We start from the raw sequence: 27,761 nt of genomic DNA, 5'->3' as shown, positions 1-27,761 counted from the left end.
TAACTGGAACGTCTCATAACTTGTTCAGATTATTTGCATTGTGCTCTACAGAAACGTATGTGACACTGCCTTCAATCCAGTTATTTAAATTGTACAGATACATATCTAATTATATAAAACCATTCGTTTTAAAGGTTCGGTCATATTTATGAGAGTGCATGATAAACATGCTCTGTGTGTGTGTGAACTCTGCACATTTAACCCTGACAAGTTCTATTGCAAAAGAAACTTTTTTTTTCAATAAAGGAAAAAAGACCAGAAAATTGCACACAGTTGCTATATAATCTTAACACCGGGGAAAATATAGAATACCCTTCTTCGTACAAAACCAATTCCTCCCAAATTGCAAAATCTAAAGATATAACATTACAAGCCAACCACCATGCAATAATCTCGCCGAGTTCTGAGACTTGAAAGACCTTGAAAACAAGGGATAACTTTGTTCTCAACCTTTTGTTTTTTTTTGGCATGACTAAGCTAAAAGGGGTCCGTGACGAACCGTCCTGCCAGTTTTCCCATAAAACTAAAAATACAGAAATCAAAAGTCCTTTTCTAAAAGTCCCAGATTGGGAAGACCCTGTCAGTCTGGCTGACTGTTACATTAGATAAAAGTAAAGATAATGAGGAGCTAAATACTCGCTCCACTCCCTCTAAGAGGGACGCCGTCCTAACAGGATCTTCAGGATCTCCTGAGTGTACACCCTCTACTTATTTGGAGGAGGAGGAGGAGGAGGAGGAGGAGGAGGGGAGGAAGGGGAGACAAGAGAAGGAGGATGAGGAGGGAGAGAAGAGAAGGGAGAGAAAGAGGAGGAGGAGGAGGAGGAGGAGGAGGAGGAGGAGGAGGAGGAGGAGGAGGAGGAGGAGGAGGAGGAGGAGGAGGAGGAGGGGAAGGGGCAGGGGAGGGGAGGGGGAGGGGGCCAGAAAAGAAGGAGGAGGAGTGAGAGAAGAGGAGGGGGAGAGAAGAAAAGGAAGAAGAGGGCGAGAAGAAAGGAGGAGGAGGAGGGAGAGAAGAGGAGGAGAGAGAGAAGAGAAGGAGGAAGAGGGAGAGAAGGTGAGGAGGAAAAGGAGGACCAGCAAAGAAGGAGGAGGAATAGAAGACTAGGAGGAAGAGGGAGAGAAGAGAAGGAGGAGGGAGAGAAGGTGAGGAGGAGGAGGGAGAGAAGGTGAGGAGGAGGAGGGAGGGAAGAGAAGGAGGAAGAGGAGGGAGAGAAGGTGAGGAGGGGGAGAGGGAGGAGGAGGAGGAGGAGTAGGTAGTGGAGCGAGGGAGATTTTGGGGGTGGAATGGGAGGTCCAGCCTCAGTCACGAAGAGCAGGAGCACATGACCTCTCCTCTTGGCCTTACACCTCTGGATGTTGTGTTCGCCTGGGATTTCCCTGGAGGCACAAGGCGAGTACAAGCACTCGAACATAACCAAAATGCTATTATGATCCTGAATGCCTAATTCATCGTGTCCTGTTTCCGAGAATAACTGCCACTTTTAAAAATTACAAAATTCTTTATATTTTCGTAAAAAACCTGTGGGTTTTGCACAGCCGGATTTTTTGGGCGGGTATTTCTCGCAAGGACACTGCACAGCTGCAGTCTGTGCTGGGCGGAAAAAAAAAACTAAGTTTTTTATTATTTTTTTATTTCAGCTGTCAAGAAGCAAAGAGACGAACACTTCCTATAGGGAATTGAATATAGAATTTAGGTCAGAGGCCAAGCGCTGAGACCTATTAGGTCATTCAGCGCTGAAACGGAAATTAACAATAAAAGGTTTGAACGGTGTAACAGGAGGAGAGCCTCGCAGTTGCACTACGAAACAACTGTTAGGAGAGGGTGGAGAGTAAGATGGAAGAAAGAGAATATGAACGGAGGTACAGTAAAAGGAATGAAAGGGGTTGCAGCTAGGGGCCGAAGGGACGCTGCAAAGAACCTTAGGTAATTCCCACAATGCATAGCTTGAAGAGCACTGACGGCACTAACCCCTCCGCCCTCTATGGAGAACACTTCCTATAGAACAGTCCGTCATTCCTGTGCCTAAAGAATAATTTAGGTTTTATCGGACACTTAGAAACATCCCTTATTATATCACCCAGGTAAGGGGTCACTTGAAAACCAAGATGTAGAAACATTCATCGTGAAATAATCCAGCCCTTCTATGCGTCTAATAAACCAAAAGTGATCAAAGCCCCAGGATAAAAAAAAAAAAAAAAAAAAAGACCCTCGCCGTGAGCAACACAAAGAAGAAGCATAAATAAACAAGTAATAAATGCGCCGAAGTTTCTTCGGCGCAATCGAGTTTTCTGTACAGCCGCTACAGTTTATATTCAAGGCCACCGAAAATTGCTCCATCTTTCGGTGGTCTTGGTATAATGATGTATGAGCCGCGGCCCATGAAACTTTACCCACGGCCGGATTATGGCTAACTTTAACCTTAACTAAAATAAAAACTACTGAGGCTAGGGGGCTGCAATTTGGTATGTTTGATGACTGGGGGGTGGATGATCAACATTACAATTTGCAGCCCTCTAGCCTCAGTAGTTTTTAAGATCTGAGGGCGGACAGAAAAAGTGCGGACAGTAAAAAATGTGGACGGACAGACAAAGCCATCTCAATAGTTTTCTTTTACAGAAAACTACAATATTAATGAAGAAGAAGAGAAGAAGAAGAAGAAGAAGAAGAAGAAGAAGAAGAAGAAATAAACTCGCTGTGAAATCGTGATTCTCAAGAATGGAACACTCACATTTGCAAGGAGAGAGAGGGGGTAGGGGAATGGAGGGGGGGTAGTTCGTAGGGAGAGGAGGGGGGGTCAGTAATATCTTGTTGTTGTGAAGGTGAACTGGGTTAAATAGCAATTAAATGTTGTCTCTGTACACCACTTGCACTTTCTAATGCTTTGAGGTTTGTAATGTAAAATAAATAAACATAATAACCTAATAAAAATTCTTACAAAAAGGCTGAACAATTGATAAATAACGGTAAACTCAATATCGTTCACCAATTGGTAGATGTACGACAATAAATTCGATATACTCGCGCTGATGAATTTTTAAAATTTACTATTTATTATTAGTTCTTCATTGGAAGGGTGGTAGAGCTCTCGGCTAGCACGCTGTTGGCCCAGCGTTCGACTCTCCAACCGGCCAATGAAGAATTAGAGGAATTTATTTCTGGTGACAGAAATTCATTTCTCGTCATAATATGGTTCGGATTCCACAATAAGCTGTAGGTCCCGTTGCTAGGTAACCAGTTAGTTCTTAGCTACGTAAAATAAACCTAACCCTTCGGGCCAGCCCTAAGAGAGCTGTTAATCAGCTTAGTGGTCTGGTTAAACTAAGATATATTGAACTTAACTATTTATTATTCTAAAGCTATATACAAGATATACTTAACTATTTATTATTCTAAAGCTATATTTCCTTTTTTCTGAAGATTTGTCGGCATAAACTGGAATCCAGAAGCTTCACATCCTCCTTTGTTCAGAGATTTCTGGAATCCAAAAGCTTCGCGTCCTCTTTTATTCAAAGATTTCCGGACATAAGTGGAAACAAAAGCTTGGCTTCTTTTCCGTTCCGGAAAATTATAAAAATTCACTGAAATCCTACAGTTTTATTTCCTTTGTTCCGGAAAATCTGCATTGCACAGAATCCAGAAGATGTCTTTTGCTTATTTGTTTTGAAAAATTTTCTGCATTAAATGTAGTCCAAAAGATTCTTGTCCTTCTTTGTATTGAAAAATTTTCTGCATTAAATGGAGTCCAAAAGTTTCTTGTCCCTCTTTGTACCGAAGAACCTTCTGCATTAAAATAGGATCCAAAGGGTCTTGTCTTCTGTGGTCTAGGAAAATTCTGCATTAAGTTAAATCAAGTATTTTTATCCTTTACTCTGGAAAGTCTTCTGCAACAAATGGGACCCAGAGATTCTTGTCCTTCTTCTGCATAAGATGAAATCTACAGATCCTTGTCCTTCTTTATTCTGGAAACGATTTCGCACAAGGAAGAACGCCAAAGCTTCATTTTGCCAACAGAAATGATAGAACAAAAATACATTGTATCTTTTACTCTTTAAACTGGAAGACGCAAATGGTCTGACTAACGGTTCAACGGGCGGAGTGCGTTTATGGAAACTTGATGCTGCCTTTAGTGACCACAACGTAAATATCAACATGTCTACTTGATTACGCTTGAGAGAGAGAGAGAGAGAGAGAGAGAGAGAGAGAGAGAGAGAGAGAGAGAGAGAGAGATTTATAGTGGTACTCGTCCACCCACGTCAATACTTGAAGTAAATTCTTTCTATGCTGCCTGTTTAACAAAGTATCAGAGGTTGCATGAAAACGATAACTTTTTTTACTGACGTACCTTGATTTTCGTTTGTTTTCCTTTAATTCTTCTACTAATCTCATTGCCTCTTGGATCTGTTCCATTTAGAAATGAATATACTCAAATCTCCTTCCAGTTCTTATATCCTCTTCTAAAATTCCGACAGAAAAATGAAGGGTACATATATTACAAAATAAACTGAGAGTTAGTTTCATTTGTTTTTTTTTTTTTGTTAAGTTAAAAATCAAATCCTCAGGCTTCTACCCAGGTTACCTCATTCCTGTCTCTCAGCTCTCTGTCTCTTTTTTTTTTTATCTCTTTTTCTTCAAGCCTGAACTAGATAACACGGTACAGTTGCCCTTTACGTAGGCCTTTCCATAAAAGCTGGTCGTAAATACCTCGATTTGCAGAAGAGAGATTCTTACAGCAGAGACCTTCTTGTCATTATTATTAGTAAAATAATTTCCTAAGTCTTTTTTACATAGGGACTGATAGGAAGAAGTCTTTTTTCCTTATGTTGCCCAGGCCTGATATAGAGAGGATAAAAGAGAGGCTGAATAATGAAGAAAGATTATATATATATATATATATATATATATATATATATATATATATATATATATATATATATATATATGTATATATATGTATATATATTTAAATATATATATATATATATATATATATATATATATATATATATATATATATATATAATGTGAATAACATTTGGATTCAAGACTTTATAGTGAGGAGCGTGTCCAAAAGTGTGAGAAATGGAGAATTTCAAAAGTAATAATATCTCTCTCTCTCTCTCTCTCTCTCTCTCTCTCTCTCTCTCTCTCTCTCTCTCTCTCTCTCTCTCTCTCTCGTTACTTAAGACCTCCCAACTGATGTCATAATAACAGACTTCTCGTTATGATAAGACTCTTACGGAACCGTGTCCCCGATACATTAATTTTCAATTTACTTATATATTCATTTATCTAATTACTAATATATTTATTTATTTGTTTATTTATCTTTTTATTAAACCCACGAACAAGGAACCATCCAAAGAAATGTAGAAAGAGACAGAGGTCATGTCTTCACCTAACGGGCCTGGGCAAGATAAAGGTATCAGGGTGCCCACCCCACTGTCATATTAATTTTAATAATCGACAGGAACACGTCTCAATCGCTTATAAATTTATAATTCATAAATGAACGTTGATTGCAACGAAACTCAAGTGAAGGGTCTTTTTTTAACTGACACAATTCAGAATATCAGGAATTCGCCAAAAATTTTAGATATTCTCTTTGTCAATCAACAGAGATAAAAAAACCTGCTTCAAATCAGCACGAATCAGGGACTTAAATAACTCATTTAATAATTCATCAAGCCTTCTCCTTAGAAATGTAGAAATCCAAAAACGTTCACATCTCGTTGGAGGTCGAGTGGACGTCAAAAGACTTCGGGAGAAATTGCCATCAAAATAAATTTTCCATCCCTTAGAAGTCATTCTTTACATCGCATTAAAATTCATCATGGCCCCCGTTGCCTCTTGTAGCTTTCACCGCGAAAGAAGAAGAAGAAGAAGAAGAAGAAGAAGAAGAAGAAGAAGAAGAAGAAGAAGAAGAAGAAGAAGAAGACGAAAGGAATTCTGCGTGTTTTGGCGACCGCGCGGTTTTTTTGATGCAAATTGAAGGGACGTGTTAATCTTCTCGTGTAATCTGAGGCGGGTGAAGAAGACATGGCCTTCCATAGCTCTACGGTTCCTGCCCAAATAGCTGAAGTGGGTAGGACGTGGGAGATGGGGGGCTTGAACTGAAGAAAAGGAACTAGAGAAAGGGGGACTGAGGAAACGCGTTTTTTTATCCGTTAAGTTTCAGCTGATTCAAGGTTGCCTGGACATACAAAAAAAGTGGTCTTTATCATCTTCGTCGTATTGGCCAACTAATGAACTGATAAAAAATTTTCTTTATCGATATTAATCACTGATCAAATTTCTATTAGGAAAAAACCTGCGAAAAAAATCTGTCTTATCTTTCAAGTAATACATTTTCATATTAACGAAAAAAACAAGAAAAAATTACTTTCTCATTTTTACCAGATTATGAGAACAAATTCTCTTCAAGAAGAAAAAATTATCTTCAAACTCATCATCACAAACCATTAAACAAGGAGATGCCAAAAAATAAAAAAACACAAAAAACTTAGCTCTCAGCTTTCAACCAATTCCAGTTCTGGTCTACGCATATGAGAAATTTTAAAACATTCTCCTCATCTTTCTCATCATACGCTTTGCTAAAGTAAACAGAGAGAGAGAGAGAGTACTGTTTGCATATCTGTCTCTGAGAGATCCTATTGCAATATTGTAATTTTAGAAGATGATAATGCAATATCGTATTTGCATTGGCAAAGGGTCAATAGTGGACTGTAGAACATTGAAGAAGGCTGAAAATTCGACATAAAAACACTAGTAAGACTCCAAATTCGATTACAAAACTTTCGTAAGGTTAGAAGAACGATATTAACATCAGCAAGATTGTAAATTTATGTTGAATATCCGTCATACTGAAATTCCTCAGTAAAAAAAATATTCGTATGAACGTAAATTCCCCATAAAAAAATTCGCAAAATTGTAAATTTATACACTGAAGCATCAATGAGACTCAAAATTCGACGGTAATATTTTCCTAAAATTCTAAATTTCAACATTACATCGTTAGTGAGACTCCTATTCGACTGTAAAACCTTCGCAAGACAGAAATTTGACTGAAAAACATTGGCGAGGTTGTAAATTCGACAAGACTTAAGGTGCCAGAGAAATGCTTCTAGTATTCTTCATAACATGGCATTCGCCTCATCAGTGAGTTACCCTGAGTTCGATTTCCGGGAGAAGTAGAACTGTTTAGGCACTTGTCTTGAGAACTTGTGATTGTTGACCTAATCGGTGGGATATGTACCTGGTGATTACATGACAGCGGGCGATGTCTCTAACCTAGGATGAGCCAACCACTCCGAGGAAAAGAAGCTAAATCTGCCCTAAAATGGAAGACTGCAGTGTCTGCAAAAATACAAAACTGAGAAAAATGGTAGCTACTACAGTTTTCCCTTGTCTTACTGCTGATTTTGCAGATACTGCAAATGGGACCCGCTAAATAAAGCACTGAAGAATCATTCTGAAACTGCAGTGACTTGCGTATTAGTGTTTCACGAGCCCAGTAGGTGGTATATCTCAATTCCGAAAATTTTGCAGATACTGCAGTTTTCCATTTTAGGGCAGAAATAACATTCATTGTTTATCAATACATACTTTTCCCTATGTAACACAGATAGTCTGCTTTACAAAGCACTCCAACTATAGGGTGCACCGCACTGCAGGATGACATATTATAAACATGTCGGAAACTTATCGTATACATATCACAAACAGGTTGAAATGTCGGAAACTTGTCTCATACACATCACAAACAGGTTGGAAACATGTCAACAACCATAAGAAGAAAACGAATCTTTGGCAAATGCCGGATAATCTTATGAGGCACTAGTTAGGTATACCAATAAGTCTCTGACTTGTACAACCCAACCTGTTGGAGATAAGTATGCAACAAATTCCCGACATGTCCACGACATGTTTCACTGCAGTGTGGGCGGAAATTAACAATCAAACTTACTTTCATTACACCTGGCGTCGACCTGCTTGATAGGGGCAGCTCTTGAGGGGGCAGCAGTGGAAGGAGGGCTGGCGGCAGCTGCGGCAGCTGGTCTGGTGGCGCTGCTGGCCCGGGTGTTGGTCGTGGCAGGCTTTTCCTCTGCTCGGTTCCTGCTGCCGATGGCAGGGCGGCCTCCTCCGATCTTCCGACCCTGTTTGGGAAAGAAGAAGAAAGGAGTGAGGTTTGGTTTGCGTGTTTCATAAAGACTTATTATTATTATTATTATTATTATTATTATTATTATTATTATTATTATTATTATTATTATTATTATTATTATTATTAATTTTGTATAAGGTCCACAATAATATATCACATTCTACCATTGATATATTACTGTGGACCTTATACAAAATTATTATTATTATATTATTTACAATGAAAATGAGGGTTGATCTGCAACGTTCAAATGATACTATTATCATTATTGCTGTTGTTTTTGTTATTATTACTATAATTAATCATAATGATGATTATGTTTGGTTTGCATGCTTGAAAAAACCATTATTATTATTATTATTATTATTATTATTATTATTATTATTATTATTATTTATAGTGATAATGAGGTTTTATCTACAAGTTTCAAATAATACTATTATTCATGTATTTGTTGTTGTTATTGTTATAAAAAAATCGAAGATGCATTAATATTGCACAAAACACTTGAAACTATAACCTCTGTATTCATGCCTTTGAGAGAGAGAGAGAGAGAGAGAGAGAGAGAGAGAGAGAGAGAGAGAGAGAGAGAGAGAGAGAGAGAGAAATTACACCCGAAAGGTCTTAAAATATGTCTAATGGTCAAAGGTGTAATTACCAGACGTCACTCCCCTCATGTGAGAAAGTCTCCCAACAGGAAAGTAGAGAGAGAGAGAGAGAGAGAGAGAGAGAGAGAGAGAGAGAGAGAGAGAGAGAGAGAGAGAGAGAGAGAGAGAGAGAGAATTTTCTCCAAGTGTTCGCAATCAACAAACAATGATTTACGTACACGAGGACTATGTTTGAAATGACGTATCTTGATAAGACTTTTGTTGATTCATTATCTTTCGTTCTCAGCAAAGGAGGGAAGAGGTTTCTCTCGTGAAGCAATGATTTTATATATATATTCTTTATTCTAACATATTCTTCATTTAAGGAATAACAAATTCACATTTTTCCTAAGGCTAAATGTACTTGCTGAGAAAATTTCACCTCATGAACACTGGAGCAGACATAAACATTCATAAAATCACACATACACACACATACACATATACGCACACACTATAACCAACAAGCGAACGCACACGCGTGATCTTACTCGTAAACCTTCAAATTGTGATCAACAACTTCATGAAAACTTTTTTCATGAAAACTTCATGAAAAAAGGAAAAACAATGGCTATTGTGTAGTTAAAATCCGTAATTCTGTACAAATGAGTGGTTTTTGTTTTGCTTCATGTTGAGACATTATCTGATAATTCCCCCAAAAAAGGTCTACGATCTGACATGTCCTTGCTGTGAAATATATATGTATGATGCATATGGATACGTATATACAGTATATATATACAGTATACTATATATATATATATATATATGTGTATATATTATTATTATTATCATTATTATCATTATTATTATTATTATTATTATTATTATTATTATTATTATTATTATTATTTACAATGAAAATGAGGGTTGATCTGCAACGTTCAAATGATACTATTATTATTATTATTATTGCTGTTGTTTTTGTTATTATTACTATTACTGATCATAATGATGATGATGTCTGATTTGCATGCTTGAAAAACCATTATCATTATTATTATTATTATTATTATAATTATTATTATTATTATTATTAATGGTGATAGTGAGGTTTTATGTACAAGTTTCAAATAATATTATATATATACTGTATATATATATATATATATATATATATATATATATATATATATATATATATATATATACATATATACATATATATATATATATATATATATATATATATATATATATATATATATATAATAATAATAATAATAATAATAATAATAATAATAATAATAATAATAATAATAATAATAATAATAATAATAATAACAATAACAAGCTTGTACCTATTCTACCCTCATAAGATCCCGGTAATGTTTCTCGTTCCCCGGAGCCCTCAATATATAGGAAAAGGCGCTTTCTCCGTATTCCTCGTCTTCCGCTACTCAATGAACCCCAGAATTCACGAAGAGCGATTTCACCCTCTCATTTGCCACTTGAAAACTTCCTGTTTTGTGGGAAGGAAGAAAAACGCTCGTGATTCGAAGCGCCGAGGGCGTGTAGTACTTATCCTCGCAATGACTGTCTTTGGAATTTTGCCAGTATTGTTTCTCTCTGAAGTCATGAGCTTGATTTCAGAACCTCTTTTGAATTCATAAGTTTTGTCTGTTATTCAAGTGACAAGTTATTATAGTCATTCCTGGATTCATCAAAATTTGTTTCTTGTTGAAACAATGACTCATTACTATCCTTGAATTTTTCTGTATTGTCTCTCGTTCAAGTCATGGATCTCATTGATGTATCATTTTTGAATTTATGAGTATTGTTCCTCCTCTCCTCCGAGCAATGAGTCCTCGTTATCTAAAACTGTTTATTTTATTACCTTTACCAAGGTGGTTATGTGTTTGGTTCGCCTTTTTGTTGTTCTGTTTGTTAGCAAGTTTACATAAAAGGTTATTGTTGCATTTTTACGATAATTTGGCAAAAAGGTGGCCCCGGAAATGCCCAAGAATTTATTAGATCTTAGGAAAGACAGGACGGTGACCTTTAAGGAAGAGGGACCTATTTTGGGGGGATAGCCCCCCCTTCATACCCATTTCCCTTCCCCATTCCGTGACACTAACTCCCTTCTCCCACCCTTCCTTCACCTCCCCCCTCCCTAGTGTTCCTTCTTCTTCTTCTTCTTCTTCTTCTTCTTCTTCTTCTTCTTCTTCTTCTTCTTCTTCTTCTCCAACCGACGCACGAAACAATACTGCAAAGGGCACGAGGGTCAAACGCAGCTCTCTCTCTCTCTCTCTCTCTCTCTCTCTCTCTCTCTCTCTCTCTCTCTCTCTCTCTCTCTCTCACCGACACTTTCTTCCAATGTGGTTTCCACAACAACAGCTTTTCTGTCTACTGCTACCGCTAATTATACAAATTTCGTTAGTATCGCCATCACTGTTACTGTGTCACTGTTTTCTTGAACTACTAATGTTGCTTACTCTTTTATTCTGTTGCCCACTCAGACAGATAATAATAATAATAATAATAATAATAATAATAATAATAATAATAATAATAATAATAATAATAATAATAATAATGATGATGATGAATGGGATTTCAACCCCTGTCAAACGAAATACTACATTCGGTTATGACAATGGAAGAACTATTCCGTATCTGCTGTAAATGGAAGCGATACATGGAAGAAGAATCACAGCTGAATAAATAAGAGCAAAACGAATACAAATGTGAAGCTTATTAATATTAAGCAGCTCTTTCTGATTCCACAGTTAACCCATTCTTCTTTAGTGGCTCAGAATTAACGGGTCATATTACAATGCACAGTTATTTGCACAAGAAATGCCTCTTATTCTTGCCAAAGTGAATCATTAGTTTTGCTTCTCAATCAATGTGTAAGTTGCTCTATTCCTGCAAGAAATGCTTCGTTTGCTTCTTTAATCATGGCACAATTAAATTCTGATAGCTGACATTTTCTATCGGGTCGTAAATTCTGGTAGCTGACATTTTCAATCGGGTCGTATCTCGAAAGTGATTACTATCAATGAAGGCTTGAAAAAGCAACATTTCTCTCTAGTGAATGAATATCTACAGTGTGTATTTTAATTTTCTTCCACAATATACATGAGAAACTTATTGTTTTATGATGAAATAAATTCAGAGAAAACCCACAATGACGTAGAGACAATATTTGGAAAACACATAAAAGAACCTGTCACACGCCGACAAGGATAAGCAATTTGTATTCTACGACTACCTGGCCGTAATTCATTATCCATTCAGCTCCGAGCTAAACTTTCTAATACCCTGAATGCCCCATGCCCATTACAGAGGGGCACGGAGCCGCCAATAAAAATACCCACTTGTCATCTCTACTCACGTACCGGGGACTTACACACACACATACCAGGACAAACTTTCTTCAGACTAAAACGAGAATAAAAAAAATAAAAAATGAACGAAAGCCGGTCTTTGCTAAGCAATATGTTGAAGAGGTTGACCTACTCTCCTGCTTAAGAGAGGAAAGATGAAGCGAAGATTACGAGGATGAGATAAAAGGAATGTAAACGACCGGGAAGGGTTATAAAGGGATGTCTTTTCTCCCCGCGACGCCAGAGGGACAACTCTCTAAAGAGATGGTTCTTTAACCCTAGGGTCAGATGCAATTCTCAGTTTTTAATTCCTAAAGAGGGTTGAGGATGGTACTCTGATGCCTGCAGATCAATGCTAGTGAAATTCACTTTACGGCGTGGTTGAAGAATCACTGATTCTTAAAGATAAAAAAGATTCTTAAGGATGAAAAAAGAATCAACAAAGAATCGTTGATTCTTAATGATAAAATTTAAGAGGTTTCCTTTCCAAGATGGTCAAAGAGTCATTGATCTAAAAAAAATTACTTCCCATGCTGACTTATGATTCTTTGATTCCTAAGAATTAATTATAAAAGAATCACTTCCAACGATGGTCGAAAATTCTTCGATTCTCACGGACAGAAATATCGACGCTAAGGATCAAATCTAAGGAGATTCATTTGCGAAAATGTTCGATGATTCCTTGATTCTTAAGGTTCAATTCAAGCGGATTCCTTCTCGCGATTGTAGACGATTCTTTGATTCCTAAGAATCAAATCTAGAAAGTTTCTTTCGTTGGTTCTTAAATGCATTCCTTCGCGCGATAATCGGCAATTATTTGATTTCCAAGAATCAACTCTAGAAATTCCTGACCGTGGTTCTTAATCTTTTTATTACGCGCCCCTCTAAGAGTTGGTCCTTTCCTCCAGGCCCCCGACTATTCTTTTCCCTCCCAGATTTAAAGGAAAAAAAAAAAAGAATCGTTGAGAAAACGTTTTTTATTCTTTTCCAATGAATCAGTGAGATACTCACCCTTAGCGACTCTTGAGATAAGAGAATAATCAAATATAAATAGATAATTTTTATTTGTCCCAGGTCTTGACCCCTTGAAATAACAGACGGCATCATTAGGGCGCGCCCCTGGGTTGAGAACCACTGCCCTATCACAACGATCGACGATTCTTTACTATTCTTTACTGCAACAAACAGAATCGTGGGAAAACGTTTGAACGTCCCTTCCATGAAGGCCTCACCCGGAGAACCAATGAGATAAACATAATCGAGAAAGTAAATATCTAAGGAGTGACATCTCTTGACTGAAAGTAACAAGAGGCATCATTAGTGCCTGGTGTATTGATTAGGCTATCGGGAAATCTGTCTTGTAGATTCAGTGTAGTAGTGATTGGATATGCATATACAGAAGCTTTTCTCTCTCTCTCTCTCTCTCTCTCTCAGCATTTGTCACCTATTTAAACAAACCTTTCTCTCGCAGTTATTCTCAAATATGCCTGGAATGTCCCCCTTTTTTTCACTCTGTGTGTGTCTCTCTCTCTTATCACTTGACACATATTTTAAACAAACCTTTCTCCCCTGCAGTTATTCTCAAATATGCCTGGAATGTCCCCCCCTTTTTTTTGCACTCTCTCTTTCTCTCTCTCTCTCTCTCTCTCTCTCTCTCTCTCTCTCTCTCTCTCTCTCTCTCTCTCTCTCTCTCTCTCACAGAATCTGCAAGTGTGCAAGTCATCATTCTTAAGTGTCCATAACAGCACCAACCATTTTCATCTGCTGTAACATTCCACCCAATCAAGATTTCTTACGAAAGGAAAAGTACAAGAAAAGAAAACATCACGAAGGACTCTACGGAAGACAACCGCTCCAGCAAAGGAGTTATACTCCCGCAGAAGTAAGTGTATTATTCAGTTCAATTGAAACCTCTTCCAGAGGAGGAAAAAATATTAGCAGCTGAAACTGGTAGTAATTTCAACTAAGGCGTTAGTTTAGTTGAAAAGTCTCAATTATTATTTTCATTCTTCGTATCCTGCAGTTAAACGAAAATCTCTTGAAAAAAAAAAATTAGCAACCGAGATTATAAAAAATGGAGCAAAGGGGCTTCAAGTGAAGGCAGCAAATTCTAGCAACTTCTATCACTCAAATTCCAACCATAACTTCTTCAAAAGATCGAGGGGACATTAAGAAAAATGGGGTCCTGCAGGCGATAACTAAACGCTGCCCTACGAATTAAGTCCTGTAATGGCACGGTCTGGCAAAAGCTCCTCATAAAAGGGTTTCATCATCTCCCATTAGATAGGGACTCTAGATGGATCCTACGGAGTCCACCACTCCTTGGCCCAGAGATCTAGGATCTAGATGAAGGATGTCCCATGATGATTGCAGGTTTCAATAAAACGCTTTCAATAAAACGGTCTTATCTTTCCTAAGGGTTTTGAAGAGAGAGAGAGAGAGAGAGAGAGAGAGAGAGAGAGAGAGAGAGAGAGAGAGAGAGAGAGAGAGAGATTAAGCATCTCTTTAGAAAGTCATGTCGAAGAGAGCATGTAGGCGTCAGAGGAATGTCATCCGGCGTATCTCCTCCATTAATCGAAAAGCTGATTATTGGTTTTTGCTTTTCTCTCTCTCTCTCTCTCTCTCTCTCTCTCTCTCTCTCTCTCTCTCTCTCTCTCTCTATATATATATATATATATATATATATATATATATATATATATATATATATATATATATATATATATATATATATATATATAATATATATATATATATATATATATATATATATATATACATATATAATATATATATATTATATATAATATATATAATTTAGCTAAATATATTATGTTAAACATAATTTAGCTAAAAGTTAACATATATTAAAGTATTGAAATTCCTAGCTGAGTTATAGTACAGTTACTAAACCAACAGGTGTTTCTGTTACTTCCATTACAAATATTGTTACTAATGATCTTAACAAAGTTCCATTAACATTCATAAGTTCACGGGACTGTTACATTAAGCAAGAGCCCGTGACTGCCCACGGGTAGTTTAATGTGACACGAGGAATATCCACTACTACTACTACTACTACTACTACTACTACTACTAATAGGGCTATTTATCGAAGGAATGCTAAATCTCTATTAAATTGCTCATGAAAATGTCCATTAAGAGGCCTATCGTATTTTTTCCAAGAAATCACAAGTGTCACAACGACGCCTGAGAGAGAGAGAGAGAGAGAGAGAGAGAGAGAGAGAGAGAGAGAGAGAGAGAGAGAGAGAGTGGACTCTTCATCAAACTCCTACCCAGTCTTCATTAAAGATACCCAGAGATAAAGTGCAAAACCTCAACAGTTAATTGGCAAGGGTGAATGAGGCGGGAACAAACCATTTGAATGCAAAGTAGGGACTCTCTAGCAAGAATGATAAACGAAGTTCCTCCATTGACCACTCTCACTCCTAATTTGCTATTCCGTTTGCTTAGTATCTTAATCATCGCCAAGTCAGATACAGAGGAGAGATTTACTTAAGGTTTTTACTTAAATGACCCAGTGGTCTGTTTTGCTTAACTAGGTTTTTCTTAGGGTGCAAATAATCGACTTCTTTCTTTGTTTCACTTTTTTTTTAAACAACCAAGAGGTACTTTTTTTATTTCAACTTTTTATTGAAACAACCAAGAGATACTTTTCTCATTTCTACATTTTCTTGAAACAACCAAGATATACTTTTCTTATTTTTACCTTTTCTTGAAACAACTAAGAGGTACCTTTCTTATTTTTACCCTTTCTTGAAACAACTAAGAGGTACCTTTCCTTTCTTATTTATGTTTTTTTCTTGAAACAACTAAGGGGTACTTTTCTTAATTTTACTTTTCATGAAACAACCAAGAGACTTTTAAATTTTACCTTTTCTTGAAACAACCAAGAGGTACTTTTTTTTTATTTGAACTCTTTCCTGAAACAACCAAGAGGTACTTTTCTTAATTCTACATTTTCTTGAAGCAACCAACAGATAATTTTCTTATTTTTACCTTTTCTTGAAACAACCTAGGGATGATTGTCTTAATTTTACCTTTTCTTGAAACAACAAAGGGGTACCTTTCTCGTTTTTACTTTTTCTTGAAACAACCAAGGGGTACTTTTCTTATTTTCACTTTTTCTTGAAACAAACAATATATGTACTTTTTCTTGAAACAAACAATATATATACTTTTTCTTGAAACGACCAAGGGGTACTTTTCTTAATCGTCCTCCTTCCTGAAACAACCAAGAAGTCCATTTCTTAATTTAGGTTGCTGAAAAAAAACTCGTCACACAATTCACGACGCCAACGAAACTATTTCAAAGTGTCATCACTACAAAGAAGAAAGCTTTCCAAATTTGCATACAGGGGAAAAAAAAAAAGTTGATGATGACAAATTCCGGACGGGATGTCAGTGACAATAGCACTCGAATGGAGAAAGTGGGACAACGGATGCCGAGGAAACATTAAAATCGGATTTAAAAAAGGGGAGGCGAACGGGGAAAAAAGCTGCAGGAATCCTGCCATGCCAGATGCCCAATGGCGGAGTCTTATCCGTAAGAGGTTGACTCTTCAGGTGCTCAGATTCTCTCTTTGCACGTCTGGTTTGACGTGTTTGATATCCCTCCCTCTCTCTCTCTCTCTCTCTCTCTACTCTACATCTCATATATATATATATATATATATATACATACATACATACATATATATATATATATATATATATATATATATATAAATATATATATACACATATATATATATATATATATATATAATTATATATTTATATAATATATACACATACAGTTTATAATTATATATTTATATAATATATACACATATACATTTATACATTATATATACATATATATATATATATATATATATATATATATATATATATATATATATATATATATATAAAATGAACAAAAAACTTTCCTCATAAAAAGTACAGCAATAAAAACTGACAATGCAAACTACTGAAAAATTAGATATATAAAAAGTACAACAATAACAACGGACCATCCAATCTACTGAAAAATTAGAAAGTGCAAATGAAACGGGTGAAAACATAATATCATATTCGCCGAGGTTCTGTCCAACTCGATCGAGTGTCCTGAGGTCGAGTGAAAGGAACTTAACAAATCTCTGCTCGGGTAAGAAACCACAGAGGAATGACGCGGAGCTCTTGGCACTGGTGGAGGGGAATTGAAGGAATACGAATGACGCAAGGAATAAGGAAAAGGTGAAGGGGGGACACAGAAGGAGATCTGAACACAATGGGATGCGGAAAGGGCAGTGAGGAGTCTCGCAGAACGGAAGGAATGAAGAATAAAATGTGGAGACAAAAAAAGGACAGAATAACGCAAGGAATAAGAGTAAGATAAGGGGCATAAATATATAAAGTTATTTTCGCTTTAACGATCAACTATGTATATCATAAGTCGTTAACTGAATTGAATGAATGTAGAATTTAGGCCAAAGGCCAAGCACTGGGACCTATGAGGTTATTCAGCGCTGAAACAGGAATTGACAGTAAAAGGTTTGAAAGGTGTAGCAGGAGGAAAACATCGCAGTTGCACTATGAAATAATTGTTAGAAGAGGGTGGAAAGTAAGGTGGAAGAAATAGAATATGAACGGAGTTACAGTAAAAGGAATGAAAGGGGTTGCAACTAAGGGCCGAAGGGACGCCGTAAGTCGATAAAAATGAAATTGAAATTTTTTACTAATACTGAACAAGAATGCAGGCGGTTTCAAAGGGCAGTAGTATGCGCTGGCAACCTTTCAAAATAACAATTTTTACTTTCGTATCAAAAAATCCAAACAACAGGCCAGCCAGATGATGAAAGAGACAGCCTCAGCGCAGCCTTAATAACGACAAAAGCAATTGTTTCCTTAAGACATTCTCCGGAGATCTGTCTTATTTAAGGACTTAGTCGAGCGTCAAGAGCGGCCTGAAAGTTGTTCCGCCGCGTTCGCTTCGACAAAGATAAGTCAGGTTGTGAGATGAAAAGATCGGAAGATAAAAGGAAACGAAGGTATCAGTGCCTTTGATCAATGAAAAATGAAAGTGAAAGCTCACTGCATTATTTCAATCGAGGAGAATTCACCTTCCCAAAAATTCGTTTTGCTTTCCTTTCTCAGATGACTCAAGAGCTCTCTCTCTCTCTCTCTCTCTCTCTCTCTCTCTCTCTCTCTCTCTCTCTCTCTCTCTCTCTCTCTCTCTGAGAACGAACGTCAATAGACGCATTAGCTTCCCATGTTACGGCCTGCTCGAATGAGGGAGGAAATGGCGAGCTTTCCTTTGGCAGCGTTCATCGAACACAAAAACTTCATATCTCTCAGCAAGGAAGTTCAATGCTTCTGAGAGCTGTTGATTCTGAAGCGTGAAATTACAGAAGTTTAGAAACCAACTTTCGAAGACTTATTTCTTACAGGAATCTATGCCATGCCATGGGAGTTTGTTTATATTTATATTGGTCATAGGTGTAGGGAAAGGTTTAGTATGAGGTTAATGCCATTGCCGTGTGAAAAAGATGTTATTAAAGCCTACAACAAACTTCAGCTGTCTGGAGCAAGCGATAATGGATTACATCAGGCTCGGAGGCTCTGTAGCGTAAGTGTACCAATCTCGTAGAGTAATTTCAATGCCTCAGAGAAACCAATCCAAAGGAAAGCAAAAAATGAGCAAAAATAGCATATTATCGCTGTTTTCATATGAAAGACCATAAGACGGTGAAATGGGAAATTCTTATGTTTCTCGACTGTTTTCTTAAGCTGAGAAAAAGCCTTTCCAAAAATCGGGTCCTGGAAGCGAATACCAGCGAGATTTTGAAGAGATGACTGATGGCAACGTTCGTTTCCTTTCTGCTGATTTATGCGTTCCTGACTGGGAAAACAATCATTGTTCTCCCTGAGTTCATTGCTTTCTTTTCAAAATTCACTGGCAATTACTTAAACATTTTTGTTCCTACTTGTAAGTACACTTCATACCGTTTGGTATACACACATACACAGACATACATTTTATTCACATATATATACAGTATGTGTATATATATACATATATATAATATGTGTGTGTTTACGTGTGTGTGTATAAAACCACAAATACATCATTCATGTATTTACTAAGCTACTACAGAGACTTGGGAAGCACCCTACTTAATAAAAGAAATTAATCACGATTTAAAAGGGTATTTCTAACGCTGAACACATCATTTAGCACAAACCCGGAAAATAATCATGTAAACACAATTCTCATATTTTGGAGAAGGGGTTCTCTGTCCAATGACCTACTGTAATGACTGAATAATCTTTCTGATGGCCGGGGCCATTACATTATAAAATCATTATGTTATTTTCATAATTATTGTATGAATGTCTATGACTGTCAAGCTAGCGAGAGAAAGTGTGTTCTTCCTTTTTTTAAATCTTGTTTTTCCTTCAGCAGAAGAAGTACTTTGGAAATTTTGTGACTTTAGATGGGGTGAATAGCTTGTTTCCTAATTCTTGTTCAGGTTATAGACAAACTTAATATGATGCTTGTCTGATTTTTCTTTTATAAATGGTATTCTGTTTGTGATTTTTGGATTTGGTTTAATAATAATAATAATAATAATAATCATAATAAATAATAATAATAATAATAATAATAATAATAATAATAATAATAATAATAATAACCTATAAACTAATACTAAATACTAATCATCTCTGTGTCCAACTGGGTAAAATTTTCTATTTGCTTACGAGAGAGCTGTTGTGTTTACTATCCCTCTAAAAAAAAAAAAAAAAATCCACAACTTCCTGCAAAACCTCAGACGACAGTGGACTACTTATTACGAAGAGACACCTACGGAATGTGCCACTTAAGAGTACCAGAGAAAGTGGGATACCGCCGCGCATGCGTCAACAATGCCTCGACAGGTATTTTGGCTTCCTCAGGGCTCTCACTCTTTTCCTTATGCCTTATAATTATATTTATATATATATTTATTTTATGTGTGTTTAATTTAATATTTAACTAATATCTTTTTTTTCTTTTTTTAGTAAAACGAGGATCTGTTCTGAGGTAAATTCTTTGTTAGGTCTATGGCCACTGACTTGTTTAATTAATATGGTCAATATTTTTTTGACAGTTATCTTGGCTAATTTTTCCCTCACTATCTACAGATCATTCTCTCTTTCCCTCATATATAAATATCCTGTTCTTCTGAAAATTGCTTCTCAAATCAACGCTTGTTATTATTATTATTATTATTATTATTATTATTATTATTATTATTATTATTATTATTATTATTATTATTAGTATACCAGACAGGGATTTCTTGGTTTGTTCAAAATGAACCACTGATCATAACTAACCTGCGAAAATACAGTCGCAATTACGTACTCGAACCTATGAGACAATCCAACATTACGAAAAAATATTAACAAATTATCCAAAATGAAAAAGAAATATAATAAGTGAAAGGACTCTTTTGACCAACTACAGAGTAGTCCACTCCAAATTAAAATAGTTATACTGATTCTTACCACTAGCGGATCCGGAAAAATTTCATGGGGGAGGGGCCACCAATTTTCCATTATACATACATACATATATATGTGTATATATATGTATGTATATATATACATATATAATAATTATTATTTTCTCTTAAAATTTTATTTCTATAATAGATTTTTTCCGTTTTTATATTTCACATTTATGTTATTAATATCTAAATCTTCAATATCATTATGTCATTATTTTTCCTAGGGGGCACGTGCCCAAGTGCTCCCCCCTCCCACCCAGCCCTGGATCCGCTAGTGATTCTTACCCAACAGACACTTTCTATACACACACACACACACACACACACACGAGCACTGCTTGCCATTCACGTCGTATATTGTAATTAAAAGATAGGACTCTTATCTAATGAAAGCATCGCCATTGCTAGTCAAGTCAACGGCACTTAAACCCCCACGAGCATTTGGAACTCTTTTTGAATAAACAAGTTATTTTACTATTAAACATCGTAAAGTTTCCAATTTACTACTGCTACTGTCACAATGGTTCCATCGAGCGTTCTTAATATGGCGTGCGCGGAATTGGGCCATCTAGTCCCTCGCCTCCCCATCTCCTGTCTAAAATATTTTGCTAAAAATTAAAATGTATACTTTCAGGTTTTTTAAAAAATGAAAATGTGTATTTTCAGATTTTTTAAAAATGAAAATGTGTATTTTCAGATTTTTTTAAAAATGAAAATGTGTATTTTCAGATTTTTTTAAAAATGAAAATGTGCATTTTCAGGTTTTAAAAAAAATGAAAATGTGTATTTTCAGATTTTTAAAAATGAAAATGTCCATTTTCAGATTTTTTTAAAAATGAAAATGTGTATTTTCAGATTTTTTAAAAATGAAAATGTGTATTTTCAGTTTTTTAAATGAAAATGTGTATTTTCAGTTTTTAAAAAAATGAAAATACAGTATGTATTTTCATATTTTTTTAAAAAATGAAAATACACATTTTCAGATTTAAAAAAATGTGTAGTCTCAGATTTTTTCAAAAATGAAAATGTGTATTTTCAGATTTTTTAAAAATAAAAAGTGAATTTTCAGATTTTTTAAAAATGAAAATTTGCATTTTCAGATTTAAAAAAAATTAAAATGTGTATTTTAAGAGTCTACGAGAATTGCAGACTCAGGAATCCTTTAATGAACCTAATGAGCGCATTCTTACTCATGCAAAAAACAATAGTTCTTTAAGAAAACAACAACAAAAAAGTCTTTATCGAACGCATCATCGTCGTTGACAAACGGGTTGGGAAACAGAAAGTGCAATAATGAATAATGATGAATATTTTGCAATGACTTTTATGAACAGAATTTAATTACGAATTTTTTTAATCTTGCAGGAGTTGGCTTGTCTTATACACCTTTATCTAACTGTACCATCGTCGTTGCCAACAGTTTGAAAAGAGAATAAATAGTTCTCTTAGTGAATATTAATGCCCTTGTTACTGCTAAGTCATTTCAGTAATTTTTTTTATCATTCCTCAGGAACTAAAAATAAAGAAGAAGAATAGAAAGTAGGCCTATAAAAAAAGTGCCCTGGCTCCGATATCGGTCTATGGCGATCTCCCAAGTCACTCGGCTGGAATATAAGATCAGCTTCTTTTTTTTTTTTTTTTGGCATGCCAAAACGAGCACCTTGCCTCCCTTATCAATGCGATGCAAGGTAAGTGTCATCAAGCGATACCCGGAAGGAGGTTCTTGTAGCTTGGGAGAGGGAGAGGGAGAGGGAGAGGGGGTGAGGGAGAGAGAGAGGGGTGAGGGAGAGGGAGAGAGGAGGATGGAAGAAAGGGGTGGAGGATGAGGTGAGGATCGAAATGTGAGAGAGAGAGAGAGAGAGAGAGAGAGAGAGAGAGAGAGAGAGAGAGAGAGAGAGAAAATTACAAACTGGCCCCACAACAAAATTCATAAACGCTACACACACACACACAGAGAGAGAGAGAGAGAGAGAGAGAGAGAGAGAGAGAGAGAGAGAGAGAGAGAGAGAGAGAATTAAAACTGGCCTCACAACAAGATTAATCATAGACGCTAGAGAGAGAGAGAGAGAGAGAGAGAGAGAGAGAGAGAGAGAGAGAGAGAGAGAGAGAGAGAGAGAGAGAATTACAAACTGACCTCACAACAAAACTAATCACTGACGCTACAGAGAGAGAGAGAGAGAGAGAGAGAGAGAGAGAGAGAGAGAGAGAGAGAGAGGGAGAGAGAGAGTTCACGTGTGCTCATACCAGCAGGTTACTCAAGCCATTTGAGCCCGAATAATTGCTGAAAGTTACAAGAAGGTTTTCCCCCACTAAAATAGATAATGGCCATCCTATCAAAACAAACAAACAACGGTCTGAGACCTCCTTATCTGTGATTGATTTATGGATTAAAAACAATGGTGAAAAAGAGTAATTACGCTATTAACTAATTAGAGGTGGTCTTCAAAGGGAATTAGGTGTAGAAATGGTACCAAAATTTCTGGTCCAGTCAATGTCTGAAAGGTAACCAGGCGTTCTGGCCTTTTCCATAAAAATGTACAGTACTACATTCCATATAATAATAATAATAATAATAATAATAATAATAATAATAATAATAATAATAATAATAATAATAATAATAATAATAATTATTATTATTATTATTATTATTATTATTATTATTATTATTATTATTATTATTATTATTATTATTACTCAGTTCACTGCAACTGAACGCATCTTCTGTTTATCATTACCAGACGAGAGATGGGGAGAAATCTTAAATATTTTGTCACCTTGTTTTGTCGCAAACAAAACAATTCACTTGGCGCCATCTCTTATCAAAGCATTTTCCAATTTAGATATTTTCTCCACTCATCGAAGAATTCCGTCTTGCATTTACCTGATATTTCTGATTAAGGGCGATTTCACGAGTTAGCCACACCTGGCCTGGAGAACGTACAGCGGAATTTGTTCCTGAAGTTTCACTTTTCAATTACACCTGTTTCATATTTTCGTATGAAACAAACTGATGAGCTGATATGCCACTTGTTCTACAGGCATTAGAGACAGATCTCTTATTATTATTATTATTATTATTATTATTATTATTATTATTATTATTATTATTATTATTATTATTATTATTATTATATGATTTGTTACAAACATATTCATTAATCATTATTATTTTATTTTACAAATTATTATTATTATTTCATTATTATTATTATTAAAATTATTATTATTATTATTATTATTATTATTATTATTATTATTGAGAAACAAATTATTATTATTATTATGTTCATATGTACATTTATTTATTTAAAGACAAATCTGTACAGATTCCCGAAAGCTAGCTGTACTAATTTATCTTTAAATATATGTACATATACATAACTATGCATTTGTTCCTCGATTTTAAGACTCGTCCCACTATGAGAATTTTTCAATTATTATTATTATTATTATTATTATTATTATTATTATTATTATTATTATTATTATTATTATTATTATTATTATTATTATTATTATTATTATTATTATTGACGACATGCACCAATTTCACGCAGCCAAATCATCACGATTAAGGAAATCGAAATGAAACAAAAAAAAAAGATGAAAATTCACGCTTTTGATTCTTCTTGCACGAAATCCAAAAAGTTAGGAAAAAAAGACTATCAGAGTATAAAAGAAATGATTACCGTGCCGGAGTCGTGTTTCAAAACACCAAGAGTACCTAGATAATCCTTTCCCTCACGTGCATGGCTCATAGCCACGGGAAACAATGACAAACGTTATTGCAGGAGGAGGAGGAGGAGGAGGAGGAGGAGGGAGGAGGAAGGGAGGAGGAGGAGGAGGAGGAGAAATACATTCAAGAAGAATGATCCATACAGGAAGAGAGTGATCCACCTAGGGGGAGTGAGCCATTTAGTAGGAGAGTGATCCATTTATGAGAAATTATCTATTCTAGGAGGAGAGCGATCCAGCTAAGAGGAGAGTGACGATCTATGTAGGAATGATCCATCTAGTAGGAGTGTGATACATTTAGAAGTGATTAATCTGGGAGGAGTGTGATCCATCTAGGAAGAGTGTGATCCATTTAGAAGTGATTCATCTAGGAGGAGTGTGATCCATCTAGGAAAAGGGTAATCCATTTATGAGGGAGTGATCCATCTAGGAGGAAAATTAAGAAGAAAAAGGACCATTTAGGAGGAAAAGAGTCTATATAGGAGGAAAAGGATCCATCTGGGAGGCAAGCAATTCGTTCAGGAGGAAAATAATCCATTAATCAGGAAAACGATCCATTCAATAGATAGATTCGATCCAACACATCACAAACTCTTATCCCGTGTCAACGAGGCTTGGTTGATTTGAGTGATTGATTTAGAGTGCTTTGGCGTCACAAATACCAGGGTCACTAACGCTGAAGCGTATGAAAGAAACTGAGATGATTCTCAGTTGAGGTTATTATAATAATAATAATTATCATTATTATAAACTTGCACGATCCTGGTGACCTTTACCACAATATAAAATCACCTAGAAAAACTGTATCAAATTATTAAAACAATTAATATTGTTTGTTTGTTCCAGAGAAACTGCAACAAACAACAAACAATTTCTAAACAAACTTCATCAACGTCTTCCCAAATACCTTTTACCCAAACACGCGGAAAAGCAACAAACTTCAGCGTGACACATGAGGGTCCTCGACTTCCACCCCTATCTCCTAAACAAATAAGGTCTATATACGCTTGCGTCTTCGTACATCTCACCTTTCTTTCCCCACCCCCTACCCCTAACAACACCTACATCATGCCCCTTGTCCCCGCCCCACTCCAAAGCCCCCTTGAGAAGACACTTAACCCTTCACCGACTTTCTCTCTCTCTCTCTCTCTCTCTCTCTCTCTCTCTCTCTCTCTCTCTCTCTCTCTCTCTCTCTCTCTCTCTTGCCCCGCCTCCCTTAACGTGGAGTCTCGAATCACTCGGTTGAAAGGGAGATTAAGATTACAGATTACTCGAGTCGACACTTACTCCATGGCAAAGGTCGTGGTATCTGGTGGGGGTCTTATTCATCATTCATGTTAAAATATGTCCGAAAAGCTGTTTATTTACATGTATGTGTAAATATGTATACAACAAACACACACACACAATATATATATATATATATATATATATATATATATATATATATATATATATATATATATATATATATATATATATATATATATAACGCTGTTAAACCTACCCTTTTGATGATTTGATGGGCTACCTTTCATAGACAATGTATGTATGTGTATGTATGCATGTATATATACTATCTGTTTATCTGTATGTATAAAATACCTACACTTCCGTTATTGTGTATAGTAGAACTTTAAACAATATTATCACTCAAATGATTAAAAGTGGTAAAACCTGATTAATATCATTAGAGCATAGACGAATAGAGTGGCAATATCTCTATCCCCATTTTACTTCGCTTAAAAATAAACAAATCACCTTTGATAAATCTTTAGTACTAAAGTTGAGGACCGATTTAAAAGAACTGATATATTTCAATGTTTTCTCGCAGTGACATAAGTTGTCAGTCGTCTCAACAGCACTGTGACACCGTGAATAAGTATAAACCATTTCACAGTTTCGCCATAAACTTTGTCTTGACATAAACCTTTACCCGTCTTTTTCTCTGACGTCTGAACAGGAGTAGCGAAAGGCAGCCAGGTAAATTCTTACGTCAAGAACCAAGCGAGTGGGTACTGTTACTCGGGTAAGAGACTGGTCAGGTTTTAGTCAAGAAAAGATAGGGGATTTGTGTGAATGTCAAGGGATTGACCTGAGAGATTTTTTATGGAGAATAAAATGATGAACAAGGGTCAAGAGAAGTGCAGTGAAATTGAGATGAAAATAAGTACAATTAGATAAATGAATCTTCAAGATAAACATGATTATAAAAATAAAAATAATAAGAAAATTAACAGTTAGTCATAACCTTATTAAAACACTATTACCAAAAGATGTTTTAAGGAATGATTATAAATAACGTAACAGTTGTTTAGATCAATGGATGTTGGCATTTTCCCCGTTTTCTATAGGGCAACTCATCATCTCCATTGCGTTCATTAAAACTGGTAAAAAGCCGAAGAATTTCTGTCTTTCCATTCTTCCTGCTCTCTCTCTCTCTCTCTCTCTCTCTCTCTCTCTCTCTCTCTCTCTCTCTCTCTCTCTCTCTCTCAAACTTTCCTTCATTCGACCTCTGGAATCTTCAGTTCACAACAAAAGTCAACCTTGCTTGTCACAGACAAGCTGACAGTCAACACACCGTGATAACTTGGGTTGGCGGGTGAAGAAACATGGATGATGCAAGACAAATATCTGGAGAGAGAGAGAGAGAGAGAGAGAGAGAGAGAGAGAGAGAGAGAGAGAGAGAGAGAGAGAGAAACCAATGACAAAAAGCAGGGTAATTGTAAAAGGTTACAAAAATTAACAGAACGAGACAAAAATCACGAAGCGAGAGAAAGTGAAAGTATTGCAGTTTTCCCAGCATAATCAAAATACAGCTTAACATAATACACGATGAAAAGTAGCGGCGCTTCGGACGGCCTGGAGAAAACGTTCCGTGGAAACCAGCCCAACAGAAAATGGGAGGAAGAGAGAAAATGGTCTTGGAACAATGCTCGGAAGCGCCAAGTTTCAGCTCTGAAGAAAATCATAAACGCTCCCTCGTCCTGTTCTTTCTCTCCCTTCCTTCCTTCCTTTCTTTCTCTTTCCCGTGCCCGCGGCACTTCAGAAGTTCCTTGGCTGAGGAAAGACTCTGTGTTCCTCTGTTTCCTGTCTGTGTGCCTGTGTCTGTGTCTTTCTGTCTGTCTGTTTTCCTGCCTGGCGGTCGCATTTCTTTTGAAAGCCGTCAGCTGTTTTCTGTTTTGTGTGACTGAAGGTCTGCTGGGTTTTCCTATTTGGTAATATTTTTTGTCTGCCTACCTATCTATCTATATATCTATCTATCTAACTTTCAATCTATCGGTATATACATATATAATATATATATATATTATATATATATATTAA

The 27,761-nt window shown here is 36.0% G+C and overlaps 1 protein-coding gene across 1 annotated transcript in view; it reads right to left on the bottom strand.

Moving 5' to 3' along the window:
* Positions 1 to 27,761, bottom strand: part of LOC136828381 (uncharacterized) — a 190,967-nt gene that overhangs the window by 132,846 nt on the left and 30,360 nt on the right. The window contains exon 2 of the mRNA XM_067086402.1: positions 7,962 to 8,151. Coding sequence (XP_066942503.1) covers positions 7,962 to 8,151 — 190 coding nt within the window. The remainder of the gene's footprint in view (positions 1 to 7,961; positions 8,152 to 27,761) is intronic.

Source organism: Macrobrachium rosenbergii, chromosome 1 (genome assembly GCF_040412425.1).
Source record: "Macrobrachium rosenbergii isolate ZJJX-2024 chromosome 1, ASM4041242v1, whole genome shotgun sequence".
Lineage (NCBI taxonomy): Eukaryota > Metazoa > Arthropoda > Malacostraca > Decapoda > Palaemonidae > Macrobrachium > Macrobrachium rosenbergii.
This window is presented reverse-complemented; position numbering and strand designations above follow the sequence as displayed.